Raw genomic sequence first — 25,993 nt, 5'->3', positions numbered from 1 at the left:
CATATTTTAAGGCATATTTCTGAAATAAAATACATAATTTAATACATGCTAAATTAAATATGCATTTGGAGAAGATTTCTTTAAAGCAAACATTTGCCGATTAATGTGCCAATGGAGCAGAGCGGACAGATTCCTGGAGCTCAGAGTACTACCTCACTTAGCTTAGAGGAGTGGACAGAATAAACTTGCAGTAGCCACTGCCTTCAAGGTTTTCCCCCAAAGGAGATGATAAAATATAAGCAGTGACATAAATGCCCCCCTGCCCATGATTAGGGGTGGATGTTAAAGCTAACAACATGCAGTATTCATCACTTTTGGAAAGGTTTATCACCAGACCAAAAACCAGATGTCATGCCTGGATATTCTAATAATTGTAAAAGACTATATTCCCCAACCAATTTCATGAAAATTTGTGCTGAATGTTCATGTGGTGAAGTTATACCATGTGCAAACAGCATTTGGATTATTCCTTTACGTTGACCCATTTGGTTGATTTTTGGAGTACTAACCAAATGTTCATAATGTGTCCATTGACCATGGAAGCAATTTAGAACTTTCCAGTAGCTCACAAATACATGAGGTCATGAGTTTTCAGGGTCCAGGTCTGCCTCAACTAAGGTGTCTTTGTTTGGGTAGATTAATGGTTTTGAATAAGACTCTGCAATGCAGTTTAAGAATCTCTGTGGCTCACACTTAAATGCAAAACATGGAAGCATGAGAATGAAGTTATAGAGTATAAGGATGAAATATCCTTCCAATACAATGGGCTTGAAAGTCTTTATTCACATTTGTGACAATGTGCTTAACCCGGCATATAGTGTACTGTGTAAGCATCACTTGTTAGTGAACAGAGTACTATCTTATACGAGTTTATCTGGAACTAAGGCCCATTGAACTCAGTAGATATGAATAGGATGATGCCATCACTTACCAGTTTGGGGGGAAAAAACCTCATATTCAAAGAAATGCAAGGGAAATCTATTGTGCTTGACCAGGATGGTTCCTATTGCTCTTCTTCTTCTTTTTTACTATTGGATGTTAAGAGCCTATAATATACTGCAACTTGCTGTCCAGTATACTGAAAAACCAATAGCAATAAAACATAAAGCAGTTCAGTGCAATGAAGTTATTCATCCACAGGATCAACCCGTAAAGGACCATTTTCTTTTATTTCTGGCGCTGACTCACTTTTACTGAAGAACTTTGCCACTTATAGAAATGCACCTAAGTAGTAAATGCTTTGTAATGGTTCCCCACCGTGGATCCCTCATCATTTTTTCCTGAAGAATAAGCAGAGTTTTATAACTCATTGGAGCTACATTTTATGAACACAGCATGTGCAGAGCATATGGCAAAGTGAATTTGAAGCATAGGGTCTGGGGCAGATTTTTAATGTAGCCTCTGCTCTTCCCTCTTCTGCGTGGTGATGTGATTTTTTACCAATTCCCAGATCAGCCACTTCCAAGAATTATCTTAATACAGCAGGGTTTTTTTTTTTATGAGTCAGTCTATTGTGTCAAATGTAACTTTCATAATGCTAAAGATACTTTTGTCCAGCCCACATCCAGTCTAGAAAGCTCTTTCACTGATGCATGGAATGCAATCCACAGTTTTGTTGAAAATGATTCCTTTCTGGTCCTCATGTCTGTCCTGAATTTCAGGAAGTACTGTGCTTTTTTTAGGTTGGATAAACCCAAAGTTAATTGCTCCTTTCTTTGCAGCTTCCTCTGTGATGAATTTCAGACTGGAAGCTCCTCAAGGAAAATACCTTTTATGTGGTATTAGGCAGCCTTCTCCAACATGGTGCCCTCCAAGTGTTTTGTACTAAACCTCCCATCAGACTGCTTGAGAAAGTAAAGATTTATAACAATTCCTGATGCTCAAAAATAAGGGGTCAAAGAAAGCAACATAGAACCTTTTCAGAGAGGAAGCAGTAAGATTTTAGCCTCCACACCCTATATTTAGATGCTGGTAGCTATGTCATAGGTAATTGTTTCAACGGGACGCGGGTGGCGCTGTGGGTTAAACCGCACAGCCTAGGGCTTGCTGATCAGAAGGTTGGTGGTTTGAATCCCCACGACGGGGTGAGCTCCTGTTGCTCGGTCCCTGCTCCTGTCAACCTAGCAGTTAAAAAGCCCGTCAAAGTGCAAATAGATAAATAGGTACCGCTCCGGTGGGAAGGTAAACGGCATTTCCATGTGCTGCTCTGGTTTGCCAGAAGCAGCTTAGTCATGCTGGGCACATGACCCGGAAGCTGTATGCCGGCTCCCTCGGCCAATAAAGCGAGATGAGTGCCACAACCCCAGAGTCGGTCATGACTGGACCTAATGGTCAGGGGTCCCTTTACCTTTACCTTTAATTGTTTCAATATTACTATGTGTGTACAATGGGGACACCCACCTTACAGTTTAATAGCCAAACATTGTCCAATGGCTAGGTCAGTATTTTGTACAAAATTGATAAAAAATGGATGTTCAGTCATATTCAAAATCAGTTTTTCAAATGGTGTCAGTGGTCTAATTGCTTGGGATTTAACTGTTGAATTTGAGATAAGACATAGGATCATAGGATCTTAGAGCTGGAAGCAACTCAAGGGTCATCTAGTCCAACCCCCTATAATGCAAGAATCTCAGCTAAAGCATCCATGACAGATGGCCATCCAACCTCTGTTTAAAAACCTCCAAGGAAGGAGAGTCCATCACCTCTCCTGGGAGTCTGTTCCACCGCCGAACAGCTCTTACTGTCAGAAAGTTTTGTTGAAAGTTTAGTCGGAATCTTCTTTCTTGTAACTCAAGTCCTACCATGGGCGTAGCCAGGATTTTTTGGGGGGGGGGCAGGCCTATTGTTAGGTGAGGACAGAACATCAGTTTGCTATGTCTTTTTATTGAATTTTATTGATTTGGGGGGCAACTGGCCCTCCCGCCCCCCCATCCCCTGGCTAGCCCATGAATCCTACCCTCCAGAGCAGGAGAAAACAAGCATGCTCCCTCTTCCATGTGACAGCCCTTAAGGTGCATTTGAAAAAGGCTATCATATCTGTCTCCCCTTTTCCATGCTAAACATACCCAGCTCCTTCAAGTGCTCCTCATCTGATGAATTAGTAGCCCAATCACATTACAGGGTGTTGTTGTTTTTTAACAAGATGCCAGGAAGACCCTACTCTACCTGCCACCCCAGATTTCTGAAATCTGCTTGGAGTCAATCTCTGGCCTGGAAAAAAACCACACACACTTTGCACACAGTCAGATTTACTCTTTCTAACTGTTACTTTCATTCTTACGGAGCTGAACCCTCACAAGATTTAACAAGTTCTGCAGGCGAGTCCAGGGCAAATTGTGCCTCAAATTGATACTTAAGGCCAAGGGACATAGGTTCATTATCTGCACTGGCATCATGGATAGTTGGGAAAAACCTTCGCTAATGCTTCTCTCTGAGGAATAGCACCGATTTCTATTTTTATTGTAAAAAAAAAAAAAAAAAAATTGCATCTAAAATCACCTGGGGGAGAAAAGGGAAACCGGTGGCATGATAAACAAGCCATTAGCACAAAAGGCTCACTCTCTTCCACAGTCTCCCCTTTCTCTAGCTTTTCAGCACCAACTACTCGGCTCCGCAGCAGCTGCACCAGCTGAGCTGTGAGAAATATATATATTGCAGCCAATAACAACTGATGATAACCTTGACTGCAGCATATATCACCATGGCAGCCTTTGGCTTTGTAAAAGATCTGCGAGTGCAGGATTCCCTTGATTGCAGGAGGTGGAGAGGGAAGAGCGGGGGAGAGGGAGGAGGCGAGAGCTTAATTGAAAGTTCATCCTCCTCCTGTTCTCCCCGGGAATCCCGCTCCCGATGCTCTTTCTCTAACCCAAACAATCCAACCACGTCCACAAGGCACGCTCCATCCCTTTAATTCCGAAAGCCCCGTAGAGAGCATTCTGTAGGCAACGGCAGCCAGTGCCACTAGGTGGCGCTCGCCAACCACTTTTGGAGTTAGGCCGCTTTCCGTTCCGGCCAATATAACGCGCCTCCCTCCCGTCCTTGCGCATCTAATTCCAGACTTGATAGGGTATCCCTGGGAAAAGGAAAAGAAAAAAAGGGGGGCGCAGGAACCAAAGTTAATAAGGCATTTGCGCCTAAGCTACCCCTGTGTCCTGAGGTTTCTTTAAAGCGACAGCCCCTGTTCCCCGCTCACACGCTACAGCTACCCCTCTCTGTCCAGACCAGAAACGGAACTTCTGTAAACGAGCGACTTCCACGCCTCGTGACCGTGGCTGCTGCTTAGTCTTTTCCCGATATTTGCCAGCGTTCTTCTTCCGTGGCCGATCTTGACATTTGACGGTGGTCTGTGCGCAAGGGGCGGGCGGGGCGGGGAGGAAGAAGACATGTGGAGATCTACTTCTACCAGCTTCTGAGAGCGCGTTTCTTTTAAAGAAGACTCAAAAAGGATCGCTTCCTTCGTTCCGGGTGAAATTCAGCCTATGCCTGGCTCCAGGTAGCCGCTGTTTACAAGACATCAAGCAGGGGAAATTGACCGGGGGCGGCGGGGGAGGTTGTGTGTGTGTGTGTGCGCGCGCTGGAATTTGTCCAGGGCAGATCTGGGTTGTGTGTGCGCGCGTGTGTCATGCTCGAGTTTATCTGGTGTGAGAAGCAGTGGCGGGTGTGAATGTGTCTGCGAGAGGGTGGGAAGGAGGAAGGGAGGGAGGGGGTGATCTTGGCAATGGGCGGGAGAGAACGAGGCGAATCCTGTCTCTTCTGCTTGCCAGCCTAATCTCAGCTCATTTTCTCCAAGCAATACAACTTCGCGGACGGCAACCTAAGCCAAGCCCGACTCTCCACCATGGACCCTCCAGGTAAACCAGCGCCCCGCGCGCCAGCCCCTTTCATTTTGATCCATTAAAAAAAAATAAAAAATCCAGATGGAGATAAAGACGGGATAGCAAAATTAGGAACTCGTAGGTTGGGGTATGGGAACGGGGGGGGGGGCGGTGTCCTTCCTGATGGGCTTTTTAGAAAGGGAAAGCGATGGAACGGGGTGAAAGGGGTTCCTGTTAGTGACTCGGTTCAGGTTCAACTCTTCCGGAAGAAACTCGGGAACTTTGCAGGTGGTACCCGTTGCATTCCCCACGAGAGTTTAAGGAACGGATTTGCTAAAACTGGACAGGGATGCGAATCAAAGCGGAAACGGCCTTGTGGACCAGTTGTATGGGGGGAGGGGAGTCGAAGTTGGCGCGGAGTTTATCAGCAATTCCAAGAAAGCAGACATCTCCGAGTCCGAGGCACTGGGTTACATTAACTCGCGTTAAGCAGAAGCGCTCCCTTCGCAGATTTTGTTTTAATTACAACTAAAATCTAAGACGCGCTTGTGTTCAATGTTTTTTAAAAAGTTACATCTGGATGGGAGAATAGAACAAAAATGCCTAAGTGCTTTGGGATCGAGATAAAATGTCTGTGGTTATTGCCACAGCTTGCTGTGCCTGAGGAAAGAGGGAACCAGACAGGAGGTTGGGAGTTTCTTGTGTTTCGTGTGTGGAAACAAATCGTCTGCACCTCTATTTGTGGTGCGGGAAAGAGTTGCAGAGGGACCTCCCAGGTTGCTTCCCTTCGATTCCTGGCGGTGGGTGGGGTGGGCTGGGCAATGAGCCCAGGCTTATTCAGAAGTGCCATTGTTTTCCTTTAAAAAAATAAAGAGAGTCCGGCTCTTGCAACAAGCACCGCAAAAGGAGCGAAATGTTGAAAGAGCCCGCCCCACCCCTTGCGACGCCCTCAGCTCTCGCACACACTCCAAAGCGGGAGCTTGTGTGTCACTGTGAGAAACAGGGTGCTGGACTTAACGGGGCCGTTGTTCTGATCCACTAGGACCTTTCTTAGGTTATGTGGTGACACGTTCCTTGGCGGGAAACAGAGCGCAGCTCGCGCCCGCCCGGTCAAGGTCTTTTTGCCCGGTTCGCCTTCTGCCGTGTGTCTGAGAGGAGCCCTGTCCCGCTCCACCTCATAAAACAGACACCGAGTGGGTTTCTCCCCCCCCCCTCACACCACACAGGATGGACCTCGGGAGGGTCTGGCACTTTTTGTGAGGGGGGGGGAGGCGGGCTGAGGAGCTGGACTTTCTCGGCGCCCGCCTCACTTGGCTCTCTTTCGCCCCGCAGGCTGCAGCGCGCCTCCCGCCTTCCTGTGAGGCCGCCGAAGAAGCGCGAAAATTCAAGGCGGCGCCCGCTCGTTTCCCGCTCGCTGAGGCGCCCTGCCCGGCCGCCCTCCGGAGACTGAAGGCAGCAGCGCCCGGCCGTCGCCCTCCCGCCGCCCCCTTTGGACTCCGCGGCTGGACGGACGGGCCCCGCTGCGGCAAGACATGGCCGGGCGGCGGCTGTGGTGGCGGCGGCGGCGGGGGGCGCTGGCGGAGCCCGCGGGCGGCTACTCCTGCGGGGCGGTGGCGGCGGCGGCGCTGGCCCTACTGCTCCTGCAGCTGCCCGGCGGCAGCCCGGCGGTGCCGGCGCAGAACGACACGGAGCCCATCGTGCTGGAGGGCAAGTGTCTGGTGGTGTGCGACTCCAGCCCGTCCGCCGACGGCGCCATCACCTCGTCGCTGGGCATCTCCGTGCGCTCCGGCAGCGCCAAGGTGGCGTTCTCGGCCACGCGCAGCACCAACCACGAGCCGTCCGAGATGAGCAACCGCACCATGACCATCTACTTCGACCAGGTCAGGCGCGCCAGCCCTCTCCCCCCTCCCTCGCGCCTTTTCCGGCCTCTCCTGGCCGTAGCCCCTCCCTCAGGTGACTACGCCCCGCCCAGGCGGCGCCGGCAAACAGAGTCTCCTCCCACCTGCCCACTCCTTCCCTGCCTCTACCTTGCACCTCTTTCTCCAGGTAAGCCCTTCCTGCCCCGGCCAGTCTGCTCTGGCGCCCCCTGGCGTCCAGAAGAGCCGCTCTCCACTTACTTCTTCCTCCTAATTCCTCCTCTTCTCCCGTTTCACACTTAGCCCTCGCCCTTTGTTTACTGTCCAGCTTCACTCGTTTTCCTACCAGCTCTCCCCACTCCTAGCCCCATTGATCTGTCTCCTATTGATCCCTAACTCCCATCTTCTACACCACCACTCTCCCTGTCTATCCTTTACCTTGTTGTTGTCGTTTAGTTGTGTCCGACTCTTCATGACCCCACGGACCAGAGCTAGTCCTGCCTTATTCCCATTCCAGCACAACTGCCTCCAGCCATGTCCAGCAGTGACCCCCCTCAAGCTCAAGCTCTTTCCCCAAGAGCAATACATGGCCTCTCTCCCACTAACTGATGGCTCCTGCCTCTTCTCCACTTTCAAATATCTTTCTCCATTCTTTGTGATGCCCTTCCTGCATCTCCCTCCTACTCTTTCACACCTTAGCTAACTGTAGGGTTGCCATATGTCCTCTTTTCCGAGGATGCACCCTCTTTTTTCATGGGTAGAGTTGTCTTAGTGATCCCTAGTTAAAAGTAGAAGTCAGCAAATGTGTCCTCTTTTTTGCTCTTCAAAATTTGGCAACCCTAGACTGGGCTTCTTCCAGTGCCCTCTAAGTTAGGGATGGAGAGCTTGTGCCCACCCCCCACAGATGTTGTTGAACTCCAACTCCCACCAGCTCTAGCCAATATGGCCCAATGAACAGGGATGAAGGCAGCTGCAGTCTGTCACTATCTGGAGAGTCACAGCTTCTTCTTACCTGTTTTAGTTCCACCTTAGTAATTCACTGTCAGCAGTCTGACAGTACTTGTGGCTCATCAACTTCTCTATGAAACAATAGCCATCACTTCCTCATTTTTCTATTCTGATGAGTGTCCTTTAAGTACCCCATCTAATGCTGTAGCTACCAACAAGATATCTTTGGGGGGGACTCCTCAGTCTGTCTTGAATAATTATAACCACCAGTTACCCTGTTTTGAATAATTATAACCACCAGTCTGTATTGCCACAAATATAACATCCAATTCCAATTTCTCCAGAGAGGTGGCTCTGGGATTTCCTGCCTTCCCTTATCTAGTCAGGCAAACCAGACAGGCATGCATAGAGCAGCAGCCTGGGGAAATCTGCAGAATTTGGGTGTAGTGCAGTGTGGGGACAGTGAAGGCACTGCAAACTTAAGCTTTGCCTCTTGGCTCATTTGAGGAAACCTACATGCTTTTAGGATTGCTCTGTCTTATTGTTCCAGCCTAGGAAGAAAGAAGGGGGATGCACTGGGATTTTATGTAAAACCTTCCAAGTGAAAAGCATTCAGGTCATTTAGACTTGTTCAGCACAGATTATTTGTTTCTGTTTATGCATCCATCTGTCCAAGGATTGCTTTCTAATCATGATTACATGTGTATTCTATTATTTACCCATTGTGTTCTCCAGCTATTATAATCTTTTAGAAAAAAAATATTTTGACATAGATTGGCAGAATTTTTTTTTTTGTAGAATAATTCTACTGTCACCTTGCTTGCAGAGCTGTATAATGCTAGACACTATATACATACCGTTTTGTTTATAAAGTTTTTTCCTCCCTCTAATTCCATGATGTGTTGCCTTAAAATAAGAATTGTAGTGTTGGTTGAATAACTTAATTTTTTTTAGCAATGAATGGGATTCTAGTTTCACAAATTCTTCTTTCACACTTTTGTATATGAGTTTTGAATCTGGACTAGATGAGCTCTGAGGTTGATAATCTTATGTAAGAAGGATAGCCAGTCTTTCACCAACTTCGGCATAGTTTTTACATTAATTTGTAGATATGCATACACACACAGGATATTGTGATACATGCTAGAAATTCTGAAAAAGGAAGTACCTGGCAGTCCAAACAGAAAAAGAACCATAAGAGCCAGAATCTGCAGCATTGCACCACTGAGCTTTGTGTGCAGTCTTAACCGTTCTTTGTTACAGAAAAGACAGCAGGAAGCTATGAGAGCTCTGCTCAGATGTAATAATAAGACCCCAGGCAAGTTGTTGCAACCAGTTACCTGGGAAGACAGATTAGGCAGATGATTTCAGATCTGATTCTGTAGGTAATGGAAATATCAATCATGCAAAGAACTGTAAACAACTCTTTAGAATGTTTTCTAATTCTAGGCCTGCCATGAGGTTGCCAGCCCCCATTTACATTTCTTTAGTTTAGTGTGACTTGCCTTTGGCCATAAGGAGCCATATTCGAGTTTGCAAATTATTGGGATAAGTCCTTTCCTTGTGATGGTGGTCATTACCTTTATATCCTGCCTTTCCTCCAAGCAGCTTCAGGTGGTGGACATGGCTCTTGCTGTAACGGTCTCCTCCCCATTTTATCACCACAACAATATTGTGAGGGAGGTTATGATGAGAAAGAGATGGTGACTGGCTCAAGGTCACCCACTGAACTTCATGGGTATTTTAACCTTGAATCCCAAGTACTAGTCCAGCATGTTAACCACCACACTAAATTGGCTCTCTCGTGGATTCATTGCTTTCTCCTTCTTTTGTTACTCTGCAAGAGGCCTTTGAAACATTCATAACTTGGCTCAAAAGAGCATTTTCCATTACCCTAATTGGCAAATTGCACTCACTTTTACCACTAAGTCTATGCACTAAGTTCTCTGTGGGTTAAAATGCATCCTCCATACATCTTTGTTCAAGCCTAATTGAATTAGTCCCTGTGCTTCAGGATGGGGTAAAGAGACAAAAGAGAATGAGGGGTGTAAATTTCAGAGAGAGAGAGAGAGAGAGAGAGAGAGAGAGAGGTGTTACTTATTTAAAATTTGAACTCCCTCCCACTGTTCCATCACATGTGACATGACTAAGTCTCATTTTGTTTCACATTAACATCACAAGCCTCAAGAGAGACAATTAGTTTCAATACTGTTACATGAAAATGTAAAATCCTGGGCGGATTTGTTTAATGGGATCTTTTCTCCCTTCGTTTTGCGTGTCTCTCAGCAATGATACATTACATTTTCTCCTCTGCTGTGAAGACACAGGCTGCCATCATGATCCTTTCATTCTCTCGAAGAGGCATTGGGTGCACCACTGTGTAAATCAATCAGCTGTCTGAACCAATCCTTTTAAAACACCTTGGAAAGTTATTTCGTTTCCCTGCAGTCCGTTTTAATTGTGCAGCAAAATGCCTGTGGCTTTGCACTGCTTGGGCAGCCGGTCGAGAATTCTCCCTGTCTCTCCCCCCACCTGACCTTCCCCATAATGAAGGCATGACCTAATTCCCCCCTCCCCTTTCATTCTTTTTTTCTCCAGGTATTAGTTAATATTGGCAACCATTTTGACCTGGCTTCCAGTATATTTGTAGCGCCAAGAAAAGGAATATATAGTTTCAGTTTCCACGTTGTGAAAGTATATAACAGACAAACTATCCAGGTATGTACTCTTCACTGGGGGGGGGGGCAGTTTTGTTTTGTTTTTGCAAAGTGGCTCACATAAAGGCTTGTGACATTTGAATATACAGCAAAACGTCTCAAAGAAAGAAATAATCATGCAGTTGCTGTTATATTAATGTGATCTTATTTCAGCAGAGGGTTTTATGAATATGCTATTTTATCCATAAACTACTAGATATACCTAGTTCCCTCAGCCAGCACTACAGTCCCCCATCCCCACACTGGGCTAGCTGACTGGGCCATTTGGTAGAGAAGGTACAGGTGTATCAGTCTGAGCCAGGTTTGGAGCAAAGTGGTGGGTCATTTTGACCTTACACCCCCTCCCACTGCACGAGATATGTCTATCGCCTCCTACTCTGTTTCCCCACCCCCATTTGGGATCCCTGCATGTGGGAGACTCACTTATATACTAGGTTGGAATTTGATATTTGGGTGTGTTATATTGGGATGTAACAATGCAATTTTAAAAACAAATTCTATGCAAGACTGCTGATGTTGAATTTCTTTTGAATTGTAGGTAAGCCTAATGCAAAACGGCTATCCAGTGATTTCAGCTTTTGCTGGAGACCAAGATGTCACCAGAGAAGCAGCCAGCAATGGAGTCTTGCTCCTTATGGAAAGAGAAGACAAAGTGCATCTCAAACTGGAGAGAGGGAACCTCATGGGAGGGTGGAAATACTCAACCTTTTCCGGCTTCTTAGTCTTTCCGCTATAAAGGGATGTCAAGGAGAAGCCTGATTTGCAAGCTGGAACAAGGATCAAATCATTTTGGAAAAACATACACACACAAGATCCCTCCTCCCTCTCCCAGAACTTGGCTAGACACGCCAATAATTCCAGCCACCCAGTCAGACTGCCATCAGAGAATAATGACAAACCTTCTTGATGCCACTGTTTGCGTTGACTCTTGACTGTTCCTTGGGAAAACCTGCAGCCCCGATTAGTTTTAGACGACAGTGATCTTTAAAAGAAACGAAATTATCAACCTGAGCAATTTGTACCTGTGATTGTAAAGTCAATTTTGGATTTTATTGTTGGGATCATTGACTTTCCTCCCTTCATTCTGTTTCCGTTTCTGTCCTGAAGAGACATGCTAATTAGGACCACATAAAAGTAGTCCAAGGCTTATCCCCAAAGCCAGAAGAATCTGGTATCCAATGAAGTGTTCCTGTGATGCTTTCTCTTTTTGTGTTTGTATAGCCTTAAAAATATACCAAGACAAAAATAAGAATGGCTTCAATTTCAAACCTGTATCTTCTGGGGAAGGGATTTTATTTATTTATTTATTTTGGACATTACTGTGTCAAGAAGTGCTTTATCCAGTGAAGCAAATTTTGCACGATTGGAAACTACTTTATTTTGTGTTACTTGTGTTTTCCATCATCATTTCCCACCTTTTCTGACTCTTTTTGTGCTAAAGAAGCAAGCTAGATCGATCAATAAGATAAAGCAAGCATATATATGCCCTGTAACTTGCAGAGAAACTAACCAGTGAAGTATTCTGCTTGCACTATTCAGCTGATCTATTAGAAGCATTTGTGGAGATCGAGGAAGACTTTGCACAATCTGATCCTTGAGTTACATTCTGGAAAGGAAATGACATTTCTGAATTGGTCTGACATTTCTAGACGCTGTTCCAGAAGGCTGTGAATATCTTCTTTGAACATACCGTAAATTATTTCTTTGCATTACTGGGAGTTCTTTGGTGCTTTCCTGATCTTTATTTGATGGATTTAATTACTAATGCTTGAATATGCAGTGGCTTGGCCTCTTTGAGTGTTCCAACAAATTATCTTCCCTTCAAATTAGGTAAAAACAGATTTGCAGTGAACTTGCCAGGATCCAACATACATCAACAGTTGCTGTTAGTATGTGTGACAAAATCTGGGATGTCAAAAAAGAAAGAAAGAAAGAAAATGCTCTGAAAGCTTACTATGGTTTATGTGGTTTAGCTATGAATACACCATAAATTGTATATTTTATTTTATTTATTTTATTGATGCTTCCCTGTTAGCATCCAAAGACTTTTGAGTAGTCTTAATCCAATACTGTATACCACAAAGGTCATTGATTCCAAATGATAAAAGAAGAAACCTCAGGTTGAATTCCAATTCACCTTCTATGTGTCAATGTAACCAAAATGCTGATGAACTTTAGATTCAGAATAAATGGGGTTCATGTCCAACTTGGCTTCTTTTTCACTTTCATCTAAGTGTCAAAAGTGACTGTGCAATGCAGGAAAAATGCTCAACAGTTGATTCAAGGAAGTCATTAGTGAGATTTTTTTTTTTTAAAAAAAGTTGAATATATATAAAATTGCTAAGCAGCTGGCTAGCTGGGTGGATGGGGATTTTATTTATTTCTTGTATTAGTTCATTTCCCCTTTCTCAAGGAAAAAATCAAATGCAAATGATGTTTGCAGAATACAAACAGTAAACAGGCTGCATTGCATGTTCGAATTATGGTGGACATGTTTTCATTGTAAAATTATCATTAAAAGGTCACTGTCAGTTAAAAAATATATTCTTAAAAACAGTTTCTCTACCTGTGTTAATTATAGCACTTTCAATTATTTTGCTTTTTTTAAAAAAAGAATATTTCTAAAACCGGTTTGTGTTTTGATCTCACCACTCACCACAGTTTTTGTTTCTCAACTGCCTGAGAGGGCCCAGGAAATCTAGTCAGTATTGGCTTTGTGTTTGGAGTTGTTTCTAACTCAAATCCTGTACAGGTGATTCCCTACCATGTGCAGCATTTGATAAGAATCATATTTATTTTGGGGCATTTCTGAATTTGTGTATTTCATATTTGCATACAGCTTCGTATGCATGAAGTCTGGTATATGTCAGGCCCTTTACCTTTGCTTTTGTGGTGTGTAGACTGTATGGATAGGGCCTACCCACATTGGAATCTATGCATGCAGCTTCCTATGGCAATGTGAAGTTCAGGTTTGAGAAAGGTAGGATGGTACAACCTCAGTCCAGTTCTATTTATAGGGAATGTCCAGACAGGGCTTTAGTTTCCCTTGCATTATAAAATAAATTGATTTCCCCCATTCCAATTGTTTATTGCTTTGTGGGTTCCCTCTGTCCTGTAAACAGCGTTTCCATACACTCCGGCTTCCGTCACGATGTTTTGTTGTGCCAGAAGCGGCTTAGTCCTGCTGGCCACATGACCCGGAAAGCTGTCTGCGGACAAATGCCAGCTTCCTCAGCCTGAAAGCGAGATGAGTGCCATAACCCCATAGTCACCTTTGACTGGACTTACCATAACTGTCCAGGGGTCCTTTACCTTTTTTACCTCTGCCCTATATTTAGTGCCAGTCTAATGAGGCAACTTTAAAAAACTAATTCACATTTTTAAAAAAAGCAGTTTGTAGGGATTGCAGGTAATAGTGCATGAAAATTCTTTTGCATAGCATTTTACTTATGTGCACACTATGATTTGGTTAAAAGAAAACAAATCTGAATGCAACTGCAGGAACAATCACAGATTTCTTTTTTTTTTTTTGAAGGATGTAAATTGTAATCAATCTTTTACAGTGTGCATATTTGTGTCTAACACAGAGGAAGGAAATAATGCAATTCAAGTACAGAAAACTGGCAAATTCTGTAAAATACAGATACTTAAGAGAGGCACAATAGATTAGTTCTGCTTTGGAAGCAACTAATTAATTTGGTGTTCTACAATTTCAGGATAAATTTGGACGAGAATTTAAGAAGCATTCAAAATGCATTCATTTTCTTCAGCAGTGTATTTTTTATTGCAGCTACTGTAGAAAAGACTTGAACCACAAGTGGTACAGGTGAGTCAGAGTTTGAAAAAGCAGGTTGGTGCAAAACCATTTATGACAGGAAAAGGTTGCTTTTTATGGAATGAGGGCCATGCCCTTTATTTCTCCTTCACTATATAACCAAATTATCAGAATAAATAAATTACCTATATAGGCATGACCAGAATTTAATTTTCTTTATTATGAACAGGATATGTAGACAGGCAGATTTTGAATTTTATAGGCTATATATAAATCCATGAATAAGTGATACTTCTGGGTGCTATTTTTTTAAAAAAATGGATGTTAACGCTGTCATTTCCTAAGTAGCGAGGCATGTTTGGCTTTTCTCGTTTTGCTGTTAGTGGCCTGTCTTGATCTGTCTGTTACTGTGTCAGAAATTCAGCCCCACACTACAGAAGATGTGCGAAAGTGTCACACAGCCAGATAGCTGCAAGTTAGGAGACCAACCATATGCAGCTCATTTATGCTGGAGATTTCAGGGTTGGTTGGGAAGCAAGAACCCTAATTTATACAGATCCAATTCTAGCTTAAGGAGGCAGGCTGGTTTGGTCTAGTAGAATTGTTTTCCCATGTGGTGCTGGTGAGCAGTGGCATAGCTAGCTGCTCGGGTGCCCGGTGCAGGGGCGTGACCTGCAGCCGGGGGCGTGGTGATCTGCACCAATGGGGGCATGGCGATCCATCCATGGGGGCGGGGCGAGCCTCTCTGATGCTTGAAGCCTCTCCGCCGCCTGCTCCTCAGCTGTAGGGCAGCTGTGGAAGAGGCAGTAGACAGAGGGAAGTCTCATGCTGCCATTTTAGGCAGCGTGGAACCCGCAGGTGCCTAAGCCACCTTGCCACTCCTAAAAAGTTTCGTGAGCCCAATTATTTTTTTTAAACTCATTTTGTCACCCCCTCCCCCAGTGATGACATCCGGGGCGAACCGCACCCCCCACAGCCCCCTTCTTCCGCCACTGCTGGTGAGAGCCTCCCTCTCTGTAAATCAGATTAAGTCACGATTTTATGTGATTTAATTGAGAGCTTGCTGTTTGTCAAACAAAGATAGCTAGTTCAGCATTGATTTTGAGAATGCCTGGGCGGAAGTTCAGGCCGTCTACAATGCCAGTTGTTTTGACAGAGCTAGAATGTGTGTTTTTGAAGGAAGCTTTGCTACTTGCTCAAGGCATGTAGCAATTTCTTTCAGGTAAGTATCACAGAAGGGACACTGCTCAGGCTACTCTGTAACACAAAGGGAGCAGACAGGTGGGTAGACCGGCAACAAAAGAGTAAAGCCTGTCACCTGAATGTGGCTATTGGAAACCCTAGCATTTGTCATTGAGAAGGAGAACACGAGGTTCTTTCTGAAATAATTTATATGTATTTATAACAGTACTTCACCCTACCTGAATCTGCCATGATCCATATAGTTTGGATGTCATCTCAGCTCCCTAATCATATCTCCAACCTTTGGATAATTTAGACTGTATTGAAAATGACCATATGTTGGCTCTCTGAATCATTATCATCTTATCATCTCCAGTGCATGCATGGGCTTGTTCAGCTAATATTGACAAAACTGTTCTGCAAGAGTGTGGATTTGTGATGACCTCAGTGTGGCTGCTCTTTGGGGGTTGGGGGAATGAACGTGTGTTATTCTCCCGTAGAGTCACATAGCTATGCAGGGAACAGTCAGTGGAGCTGTCAGCTAACAAATCAATTTTAGTTGATTAATCATCTGCTTTTAGGGCACATATTTATTTCTGAAGCTATTTTGCCTATAGTGTGTGACAGTAATAGGGAATGGAAAAACAAAATATTATAGGTAACCTTTTCTTCTAAAACAAAACATTTAAAATGGCCTTTTCTTCGAAGGATTATTGATAGTATTTGTTGGTATTTTGTAAGTTACCTTGATTTCCTTCAATATCACAACTTGGCACCTGTTATCAAAGCTCTAGGAACAGGCAGTCCATCAATTAAATGAGGCAAAGTTTGCCTTACAATTAGGCAAAGTTTAGATTATTAATTATACCAATTAAGGCATTGAGACTGCAGTTCTGTACACAGTTACTTGGGAGCAAGCCTACTGAACTCAGGGGGGGGGGGTCTTACTTCTAAGTAGTTATGCATAAGCATAAGTAGGCAAGCTTGCAGCCTGAATTTACACTTCTACAATAATTACATATAGTAATTATTATTAGGAAACTGATTCTTAGAAACATTCATTTAGGTCAACATTTTATATATCTGTCCACCAAAGAAACTAGTCACCTCACCACAAAGCTGGATAATAAAAAAATAACCTGCTAGCTATTCTGGATAAATGAAAGCAATTTTTGGACAAGAATTTAAGATTTTATGCTAACGTTTGAGTATATATAACCAAATTATTCAGAACTGAAAGTTCAGATTTGAGTTTTGGTTTTCTGAATTCAACTTTCTACTTCCTTTCCCCCAAATTGTGTTTTAAACCCCATTATAGACCAATCAGAAAGCAGTAGAATTTTAAATATTACTTTCATCTTATTTTAAACTTAATTTGCTCTGAGTTAAGGAAAGGGTTGGTGAAAGACCAGCTAGCAACTGAAAAAAATCACTAATATTTGTTTGGATGACCAGGTCCATAAACTTGTTAAAGCAGAATTGGTCATTAAAGGTAATCATGCTAAAATGGTTCAGACAAAATGCTCTGGTGTTTAACTAATTTGTGACTGAAACCATAGTAAACTGTTAGCGGTGTATTAAAATCTTCATGGCAAGTCTTCAGAATTCAAAGCAGCAGGTAAACATAATTTTGTTGTGCAATAATCAGTGCTGCTTTTAAGGGATTATACCATTATTACCTCAGCTAATTTAACTGTGTACACTCTCTTAGCTTGCCTTCCTCAAGTGTAACTCATAAGATCAGGTAATTAGCTTTAGTGTTAAATTAACAGCACATACTTGACACCTGTACAGGGGGTTGCTCTAATTAGTTAAGGTCCCAATGATTATGCATGTTCTTAAGTACTTATACTTTTAACAGTGGATAGAAAATAGTCTTATACATATATGTGTTATATAATGAAAATACAGAGTGTTTGTGGGTGGGTGGGTGCGCACATAGCTGCTAAATTTTGTACAACTTTGCAAAAAATGTTGCATTTTTTTACATTTTTCTTAGAGTGTAATTGTGCTAACCTACAAGAAGAAAAAGATGCCACTGCTGAACTCGGTATATGGAATCTGTATTCTGGATCCAGTACGAATGATAGCTCTGTTTCATCGGGTTCTGAATAGAGACTGCACCATCCATTTAATGCAGTATCATGTCACCTTAAATAGTCAGGGTTTCCCCACAAGAATCCTGGGAACTGTAGTTTGTTAATGGTGGAGAGTTGTGCAGGAACCTCTTTTTCCCCTCAGAGAGCTACAGTTCCCAGAGTTGTTTAACAATCTATTCCTCTTCCCAGAGAAGTCTGGGAATTGTAGCTCTGGGGGAGTCAGGGTCTTCTAACAGCTCTCATCACCCTTAATAAGCTACAGCTCCCAGAATTCTTTGGGAGAAGCCACAACTGTTTAAAGTGGAATGATACTGCTTTAAATATATAGTGCAGATGGGTTCTGTGTCAGTCGTATTTGTCTGCAGCCATTTCCTGATTTCTTTAGGTCAGATGGCATTTTCTGCACATATCTGAAAACATGGTTGAGTTATTTTGAAGCAAGCTAGCAAATACCTTTATCCATAAAGTGGATAAAAAAATGGATTTAAAAAAATGACGATGATTATATTTCTTTCAATTTTTTGAACTTCATATTGATTTTTTTGACTAGATTACCTTTCGGTCCCTTCGAAAAGTCTCCTTCTGTGAAAAGTGTTATTATCCACAGAAACTAGACTCATCTAAATGTCTGATCGGCTGATATGAAGGGTTGTACTATATTCTCAGTTTCTAGGGGGGGGAAGTTTACACTGGAGTAAGGAGTAGTGGATAGTGAAAGGAAATACAAAATAATATGGCTGTAATTCACAATCTACCTGTGAATTCATTTTTTTAACAAAGTTATCAGAAATATAAAATACTTCTTATGTTTAGGGAAGCTTTTAATGTTTAATAGGTTATTGTATTTTAGTGTTTTGTTGGAAGCCACCCAGAGTGGCTGGGGAAACCCAGCCAGATGGGCAGGGTATAAATACTAAATTATTATTATTATTATTATTATTATTATTATTATTATTATTTACTTCCACATTGTCTACCTTTTCTAAAATATCACATCTTGTATATATAACAACCAGGAAGAGGCTATAAAGTAGAAACAAGATTAAATATTAACCAAAAGGTAATCTGATCCACCCACTTCATTCTTTTTACTACAATAAGAATTAGAAATTAAGTCTGGCAGCATAAACAGTTTGGCGTTCTGTGCCTACTGACAACAGGCATGTGCCTCTGCCATATTCTTTTCAGAATCTGCTTAAATCATTTTTGTTTAGGAAAGCATTTCTAGATAATGGCATGTTTTAACCTCTTTTTAGTCTACTCTTAATTTTAATTATCTTTAAATGTTGTTAATTACTTGCTTTGCAGTTTTTATTGATAATTTTAACATTTCCTGTAAACAGCTTAGAGGCTATATAATAATCAGGCAGTATATAAGTTTGGTTACAGAAATAAATAACTCTAAGCATTTATATCACCCATATGCAATTTTCATCCAATAAACCAATAAATCCAGCTCTTAATTTCCCAACAATAATGGTAGGTGCATCTGTCTATCCTCGCCTCCCAATTTTAGATCATCAAAAAAATTTCTGTCAATCAGAAAGAATATATTTACAGTATTCAACTTTGTTTCATCGCAGCATATTCACTGCTGTCAAGGGGATGCCTACAGTTTTGCAAAATCTGGGCTGTATGAGTATTCTAGTGCAAGCAACTTCCAGACACATCTGGGGAAATTGGGGCCATGACTAAGGCAAACAAGGGGAACTGGCAGAGCAGCTTTAGTCTGAATATTTGAAGCCTTTTAGGAAGCACAAAGAAATGCAAGTGAAATAGTCGAAGTGCTCTGTCCCCATTGGCAAATTAAAAAATTAGTCTAGTGATGAGGGATGGAAGGATCTGCCAATTTCAGTTGCCTCACTTTCTCATTTTTCCAGTCATAAATTGAGTTTTCTACAAAATTGTGATTATTTCAAATAAATAAAAAATCCCCAATAAGCATATTTTAATATGCAGTTTTGACTAGTGTACGTTTCTGCAAGCAATTTTCCCATATCTAATACATTTTGGTATATTATTTCCAGCAATATATCACTTTTTATGCACACTTTATGGAGAACTGCATTGCAAAATTCAGCTGAGTGTTGAATTTCCAACAATGGCTGTGTGTCAGTTATATTATTTTGGAAAGTGTGAATGTGGCTTTATATGTGTACTGAATTCAATTTCTCCCCCATCCCTGCTGCTGCCTGGATTTCTGCTTCTCTGTGTGTGGATCCTGGCCACCACTTGCTTCTAAACATCCTTCCTTCCTTTTTCTACAGACTTCTCTCCCTTGATATTCCCAGCTTCCCTTTTTACTATCATTTCTCATTTTCTCTTCTTTCTTTTATTTCCTTGTTCCTCTTTTTACATAGTCTTCTTAGACTCAAACCCTTCCTGAGTTCTTCTATTCCTCTTTTTCACAATTCTCCCCCAGAATTATGCCCCAGAATCAGGGATCCTTGGGATACTGCACAAGAATCTGAATCAGTGCTATGATTCGGTGCTATGACTTCACAAATTGTCCTAAATGATCGGTTGGTCCTTCTTCTGTAAATGTTATTATGCATAATACTCAATGATAGGCAAATGTGGGGAACAGTTTTGCATCTTCTCTCTCAACCCGCCCCTCAGCGATTAATTTTTCTCCTTCTCTCTCAACATGGACCTATCATCATTATGCATCTTAAGACTTTGCACGAGCAGTTGCTCCTCAGTCTGTTGCCCATTGTAGTATCAATTTTGATGTCTGGTTTCCAAGCACAAATTTTCTCTCTATTTTGCAATTTTTCTCTTTAAAGAGGAGCACAGATTCTATGTAATTGGTGTAAATGTGACCTTTCATTATGTCTCCTCCTAGTCAGTGTCCAGTTCCTTTTTTCCAAGTGTATGTTTATTTATTCATTTATCCCTAATTTTATTTTTGCACCTAGATACACAGAAGCAATTGTTGAAACATTAGTAAAATCCACACACACAACTTTGAAAGGTTCCCAGAGATGCTCCTTCAGACATTGTAAGACTATATTTGCCATCATTCTTGACCACTGGACCGTGGGTAGGCAAACTAAGGCCCGGGGGCCAGATCCGGCCCAATTGCCTTCTAAATCCAGCCCCTGGACAGTCTGGGAATCAGCATGTTTTTACATGAGTAGAATGTGTCCTTTTATTTAAAATGCACCTCTGGGTTATTTGTGGGGCATAGGAATTCATTCATTCCCCCCAAAAATATAGTCCGGCCCCCCACAAGGTCTGAGGGACAGTGGACCAGCTCCCCGCTGAAAAAGTTTGCTGACCCCTGCACTGGACATTCTTCCTGGGGCTGAAAGGGGGTTGTAATCCAGTAGGATTTGGCAGCCACAGATTCCCCATTGCTGCCATAAACAAAGTGGGACAAACAAAATGAAATTATAAGAGTGTTGGCCTGGGAAGAAAACTAATAGTATAGGGGCTTCCACACACAAGGACCAAATTCATCCAGTCTGTTATTAAAATCCCCGATGAGCCCATCACATTCAGTTTCTCCAAACATATTAACGTAAAGGTACTTAAATAATAATATTGACTTAAAGCCAGAAATGAGAAGAAGCACAAAGTACTTATTTCTGTATTCACACTTCCTCTAACCCAGATCCATTCTGAACCAGTCAGCTACAGCTGATGCTTGCACCATAACATGCTTCAGGTAGCATTATTCAAATGTCCTCCTGTTGATTTCACATTAAAGACTGCAGCACAGATCGATTTGATCTTCTTTGTTTGGTTTTGTTCTGCCATTTCCATGTTCATGCTACAACAGGTTTCTTCCCTGGCATGTTATGTTCAGTGCATTCTTTGCATGGGCTATTTACACAATTTTCCTCTCTTCGTGTTTTTCAGATCTTTGTTTGCATATCTTGAAAACTGTGAAATATTCGCGTAACACAGAGATATTTGCCATGGCCAGATTCATTGACTGAAATGAATTCAAGAGCATACAGAACTGATAAGGAGAGAGAACTGGGTTGTATCACTTCATACATTAATTTACTTAGGGGGATGCAGAAACATGAAGAACCCAAAGAGCATGCTAACAAATTATTCTTTATACTGAGTCTTTTGTTGCCAGTGCACATTGTCTGGTAGTAATGCTATAAAGAACTTACTGGCTTTATCTGTTCAAAACAGCTGACCATAAGAAGTTCATAAGCATGCACTGCATATGAGGAAACTGATCCACCTTATTTCTTTTTTTGGGTACCAAAGGGTGTAGAACAGCCTTTCTCATATTTGGTTCCCCAGGTGCTGTTGGACTACAACTCCCATCACCCCTAGCTACTAGGACCAGTGGTCAGGGATGATGGAGGGCACCAGAATAGCAAAGACTGGCTTAAAATATTCTGAGAAATCAAATGAAGTCAACAAGAATCTCTTCCTCCCCTTCTGAACAGATGTCTGACTTCTGTCAAAGGCTATGTACACCTTAGCTGCTTAAAACACAGCCAGGTCATTTTCCCTTGCTGTGCTTCAAGTCTTCTTTCATGTTGCTACACAAATTAGAGGGGTTTGGAAAGTCTTCACTGGATCACATTACCTGATTGTTCCCCACTTGCAAACTCCTGTTCTTGAAGCTGTCACCTGCGCACACACACAGTTGCTCTTCTCAAATAGACACACCTCAGCTTAGCTGTGCAGTGAATGTCGCATAGGTTTTGTTTTTGGAGTGAAGCTGGTTTAAGGGGAAACACATCAAACACCAGGTCCCCCACCCCAAGGAATGACAGGATAGCTCTGCGTATGTGCACAGGGTCAAAAGTCAGCAGTGGGAGCACACTGGCACCAGAGTATATGGTAGCGTGTACAGAGCTTAAGTGTAAGAAGAGTTGACTGAAGTCATTCACTCCTCCATCATAGGCTCAGGTTGTATATATGTGTAAATCAACAATATATCGCAAAGACATGACAGTCTCAGTTTCACCTCATCCCAGTGGCCCTGGAATCTTGCATCGTTTTGAGTTTGGAATGGCATGTAACAATATATACAAACTGCACACATTCAGGTCCTCAGTGCAAGGTCCCCAGGCACGCAAACAGTGCGTACACACACACCCTTATATGTAAGCTCTCTTCAGATTTTCTGTTGAACAGGGGGAGTCAAGGATGTGATGGAATAGTGAGTGCAATTCTAGTGTTTGCTCCATGTGCCCTCTGAACACATGAATACCATGAGCTGGATCAAACGTTCTCCTTTCTTTAACAGAAGGAATCTGTTTTGGATCCAGCTCCATGAGAGAAGGACATAAGTTGCACTGAAAGCAGTGTTTGTGGATAATTTAACTGTTACTAATTTGTTCCGCTGCTTTCATTGACCACACAATCCAAAATATTCTGTAGGTCTGTGTTGTTTCCATGGCAAATATTGTGATTATTGAACAGCCTAAACGAAACTTGTCAACTTGTCAACTGGGGCTGATGGGAATTGTAGGTCAAAACAGCTAGAGGGCATCAAGTTGGCAAAAGCTGCATTAAATACTAATAATATAGCAAGTCAGGTACTATTCCCAGAACCACTTTTGGGGATGTCTGAGTCTTGCAGAATACTTTCAAATTCTGACTGAAATAACTTGTAGGTGTGTATCTAAGAATTATATGTATCGCCCGGGAAACATTTCTAATGCTAGTGACTTCATTAATTCCTCAAATTACTTATTGAGGCTACAGTGGTACCTCGGGTTACATACGCTTCAGGTTACATACGCTTCAGGTTACACACTCCGCTAACCTAGAAATAGTGCTTCAGGTTAAGAACTTTGCTTCAGGATAAGAACAGAAATCTGGCTCCGGCGGCGCGGCGGTGGCAGGAGGCCCCATTAGCTAAAGTGGTGCTTCAGGTTAAGAACAGTTTCAGGTTAAGTACAGACCTCCGGAATGAATTAAGTACTTAACCTGAGGTACCACTGTACAAAGCTTGTGTCATTCACTCAAAGGAACAGCTGATAGAAATGTATTTGAAAACAAACATTTGATATAAAATGATTTAAGGAAAGCTAAGCACCACAGTCCATAATAAGGACCACTCCTTAAGCCTGTTCGACATCTATGGGCTGTATTCAACCAGTTTATACTCAGAGAAGGCTCATTGAACTCAGTCAGGCATGGTTAGTCCATTGCCTTCCGAGGGTCTCTTTTGAGTATGGCAGTCAGATACAGCCCTACGGATAACTCTTTGTTGAATTGGTCCTCTACTGGTCCCCTAATAGGGACCAGCCACTCTATCAATATCCTTGTCAGCCTCATAATGATAGGATATGAAATTTCATAGACCAAATGCACGACAGATTGATGCCTGGGAAATGTTTGCAAACCTATGTGTCCAAACGTATAGTATAATCCATAATTATGAATAATGAGCATCTTTCTCATCTCTTTTTGGACGACGGACAAACAGAAGGACTAATTCTAGCAAGCAAACCTGTTCCCATAATAAATATTTCAATCATCTGGCAGTTGCCTTTCTACCTCTCTTCGTATCGACATCCTCCAACTGTACTTTTCGCAAGCAGATTTTCTTTTAAAACCCTGCTACAAAGAAACGGTAGCTTGTGTGTCTGAGAAAGCGAATGCATGGGAGTAATGCTAGGAATAATTAGGCCATCTGGCACTGTGAATCCAACAGTAGAATGTGATCAATGGGCTGCGTTTCTCCATCCACAGCATCTCATTTACAATGGCACCAAAATGAGTGACAAAGGACGGAGATCTGATGAAATCATAACACATCATATCAGCAGGCATAAGGCACACATCAAATCGGCAGATCTCCCAAGGGAAACCTCCCGTGCTCATTATGCTTCCCTTTCCTTCCCCTCCCCAACTTGCCACTTCATTATTTAGAATCTTGTCTAGGGATTGTCTAGCTGGTTAGATAATATATCTCCTATCAAGTTCATATGGATTCACTTAAGGCTTAAAATATTGAGCCAGGCTTGGGGATTTGCTGAAACAAATTAAACATTTTCCTGACAAACATTAAGGCACCCTTTACAGTCAGCCACTTGTCACTGGTGGGTAACAATTCATTCCAGACAAGTAGCTTGCCTAATTCCAGGCAATTTATTCAACCTCATATGAGATGGCCTCATATTTACCTGCAATACTATGTTAAAGTCTCTCCCTGCCCCCTGCAAGCTGGAACTGAGCTTGATTTAGAAATTTATTTCCATAATTCAATAGATTATTGATAGAAACCCATTTAGGAAGGGCTAGACAGTTACCTGGCCTTGCATGTGTTCCACACCATGTGTTCTTCCCGAGGAATATATATATTTCTGGCCAAATCACTGGTCCTAGACACTAAATAGCTATTATAAGCAACAGATGTAATCCAGAGCAAAATGTTGTGCTGTGGGGTGTGTGTTTCAGTGTTCTAGCCAGTCAGCCATGTCCCCTTTTAAGGATACTCCATTCCATTCCTTCTCCAATCTCTGGTGTGTGTTTTTTTAACCTCTCTTGCAACATTCACCTGATATTTCATGCCCAGCAAAGCATGCTTAGTCATTGGGTTGGTTTGAGGTTCCTCTCTTAAGGCTTCTTCCAAACGTTTTTTTAGACTTCTGGAAACTTGTGTGTTCTCAAAGTCTGTTGATCTCTCTCTTCTGTGTGGATATTGCTGTTTGGCCATTTGGAGAATGAGTTTACTATTAGTTTATAGCAGGGATGGGGTAGCTGTGGTTCTCCAGATATTGGGGACTCCATTAGACAGGATGGTCAATGGTCAGGGATGGTAGTCCAGCAACACCTGGAGGTTCACATGCTCTCTAAACCATTTTGACATTCTGTTGAATGCCTCAAAAATCCAAACAGAGAGATGCCTTATACATCTAGGTTATTTGCCCATCTAGGCCAGATATGTTTACCCTGACAGACAGTGGCTCTCTAAGGAAGATAGGGGCCTAGACTTCTGCTGCCTCATCCTTTTAAATGGATTTGCCTGGGATTGAACTTTCTGTATGCAAGAAATGTGTTCTGCCACTGAGCTAAGTTACTTCTGGCCTTTTCCATGCTCCCTCCCAAATTCTTACTTTGTTTTTTTTTTTTTTTTTTTAAATCATATTTATTAGAATTTCCAATAATATAGAAAAATAACAGAAAAGAAAAGATAGAATACATTTAGAGCCTTACTTTCGTTATCTTCTTTCTAGGACTCCCTCCTCCCCCCCCCGACTGTATTCCCCTTTCATTAATTTGGTTCCACAAGCTCTCACTCCCATTTTAAAACTTAATATGTTTAACCCATTAACCAATTTAAATTATACAATTTTATCATCATCCCTCATCATTAACAGAAAAAGAAAAAAGATTTTTCCCCAAGATCAACCCCAATTTCCTTCCACGAATTCCCTTTTTTTTAAACATGCCAAATCAAAATACCATAATATACAAAAGTTATATAAAGAAATAGAAGATAAAAAGTATAAGAAGTTTCAAAAAGATGATTACATTAGCCTTTGGATTCCAAAACTCCCCCTTCCCTTCCCCGGTTTGAATTCCACATGTCCATCAGTCTATATGTTGTCAGCCTGGAGATCTCAAGTCCATGGCCAGATTTTTCCCATTCCACCTTGCCGGTTTTCTTTTA

The 25,993-nt window shown here is 42.3% G+C and overlaps 1 protein-coding gene across 1 annotated transcript; it reads left to right on the top strand.

Moving 5' to 3' along the window:
• Window positions 1–4,036: 4,036 nt before the first annotated feature.
• On the top strand, window positions 4,037–12,541 carry CBLN2 (cerebellin 2 precursor). The gene is made up of 5 exons (XM_081014368.1): window positions 4,037–4,492; window positions 4,790–4,850; window positions 6,147–6,694; window positions 10,217–10,336; window positions 10,874–12,541. The coding sequence occupies exons 3-5, from the start codon at window positions 6,347–6,349 to the stop codon at window positions 11,069–11,071; spliced, it is 666 nt and encodes a 221-aa protein (XP_080870494.1). The 5' UTR covers window positions 4,037–4,492; window positions 4,790–4,850; window positions 6,147–6,346; the 3' UTR covers window positions 11,072–12,541.
• The last annotated feature ends 13,452 nt before the right edge of the window (window positions 12,542–25,993 follow it).

Source organism: Podarcis pityusensis (genome assembly GCF_964106645.2).
Source record: "Podarcis pityusensis genome assembly, chromosome: 7".
NCBI classification, from domain to species: domain Eukaryota; kingdom Metazoa; phylum Chordata; class Lepidosauria; order Squamata; family Lacertidae; genus Podarcis; species Podarcis pityusensis.
This window is presented reverse-complemented; position numbering and strand designations above follow the sequence as displayed.

Bases quoted from the DNA above. Each gene is read 5' to 3' on its own strand.
- CBLN2 (XM_081014368.1), top strand. From the start codon at position 6,347: ATGGCCGGGCGGCGGCTGTGGTGGCGGCGGCGGCGGGGGGCGCTGGCG. The intron at 6,695-10,216 runs GTCAGGCGCGCC...TTTTTTCTCCAG, and splicing joins TGACCATCTACTTCGACCAG to GTATTAGTTAATATTGGCAA. The intron at 10,337-10,873 runs GTATGTACTCTT...TTTGAATTGTAG, and splicing joins ATAACAGACAAACTATCCAG to GTAAGCCTAATGCAAAACGG.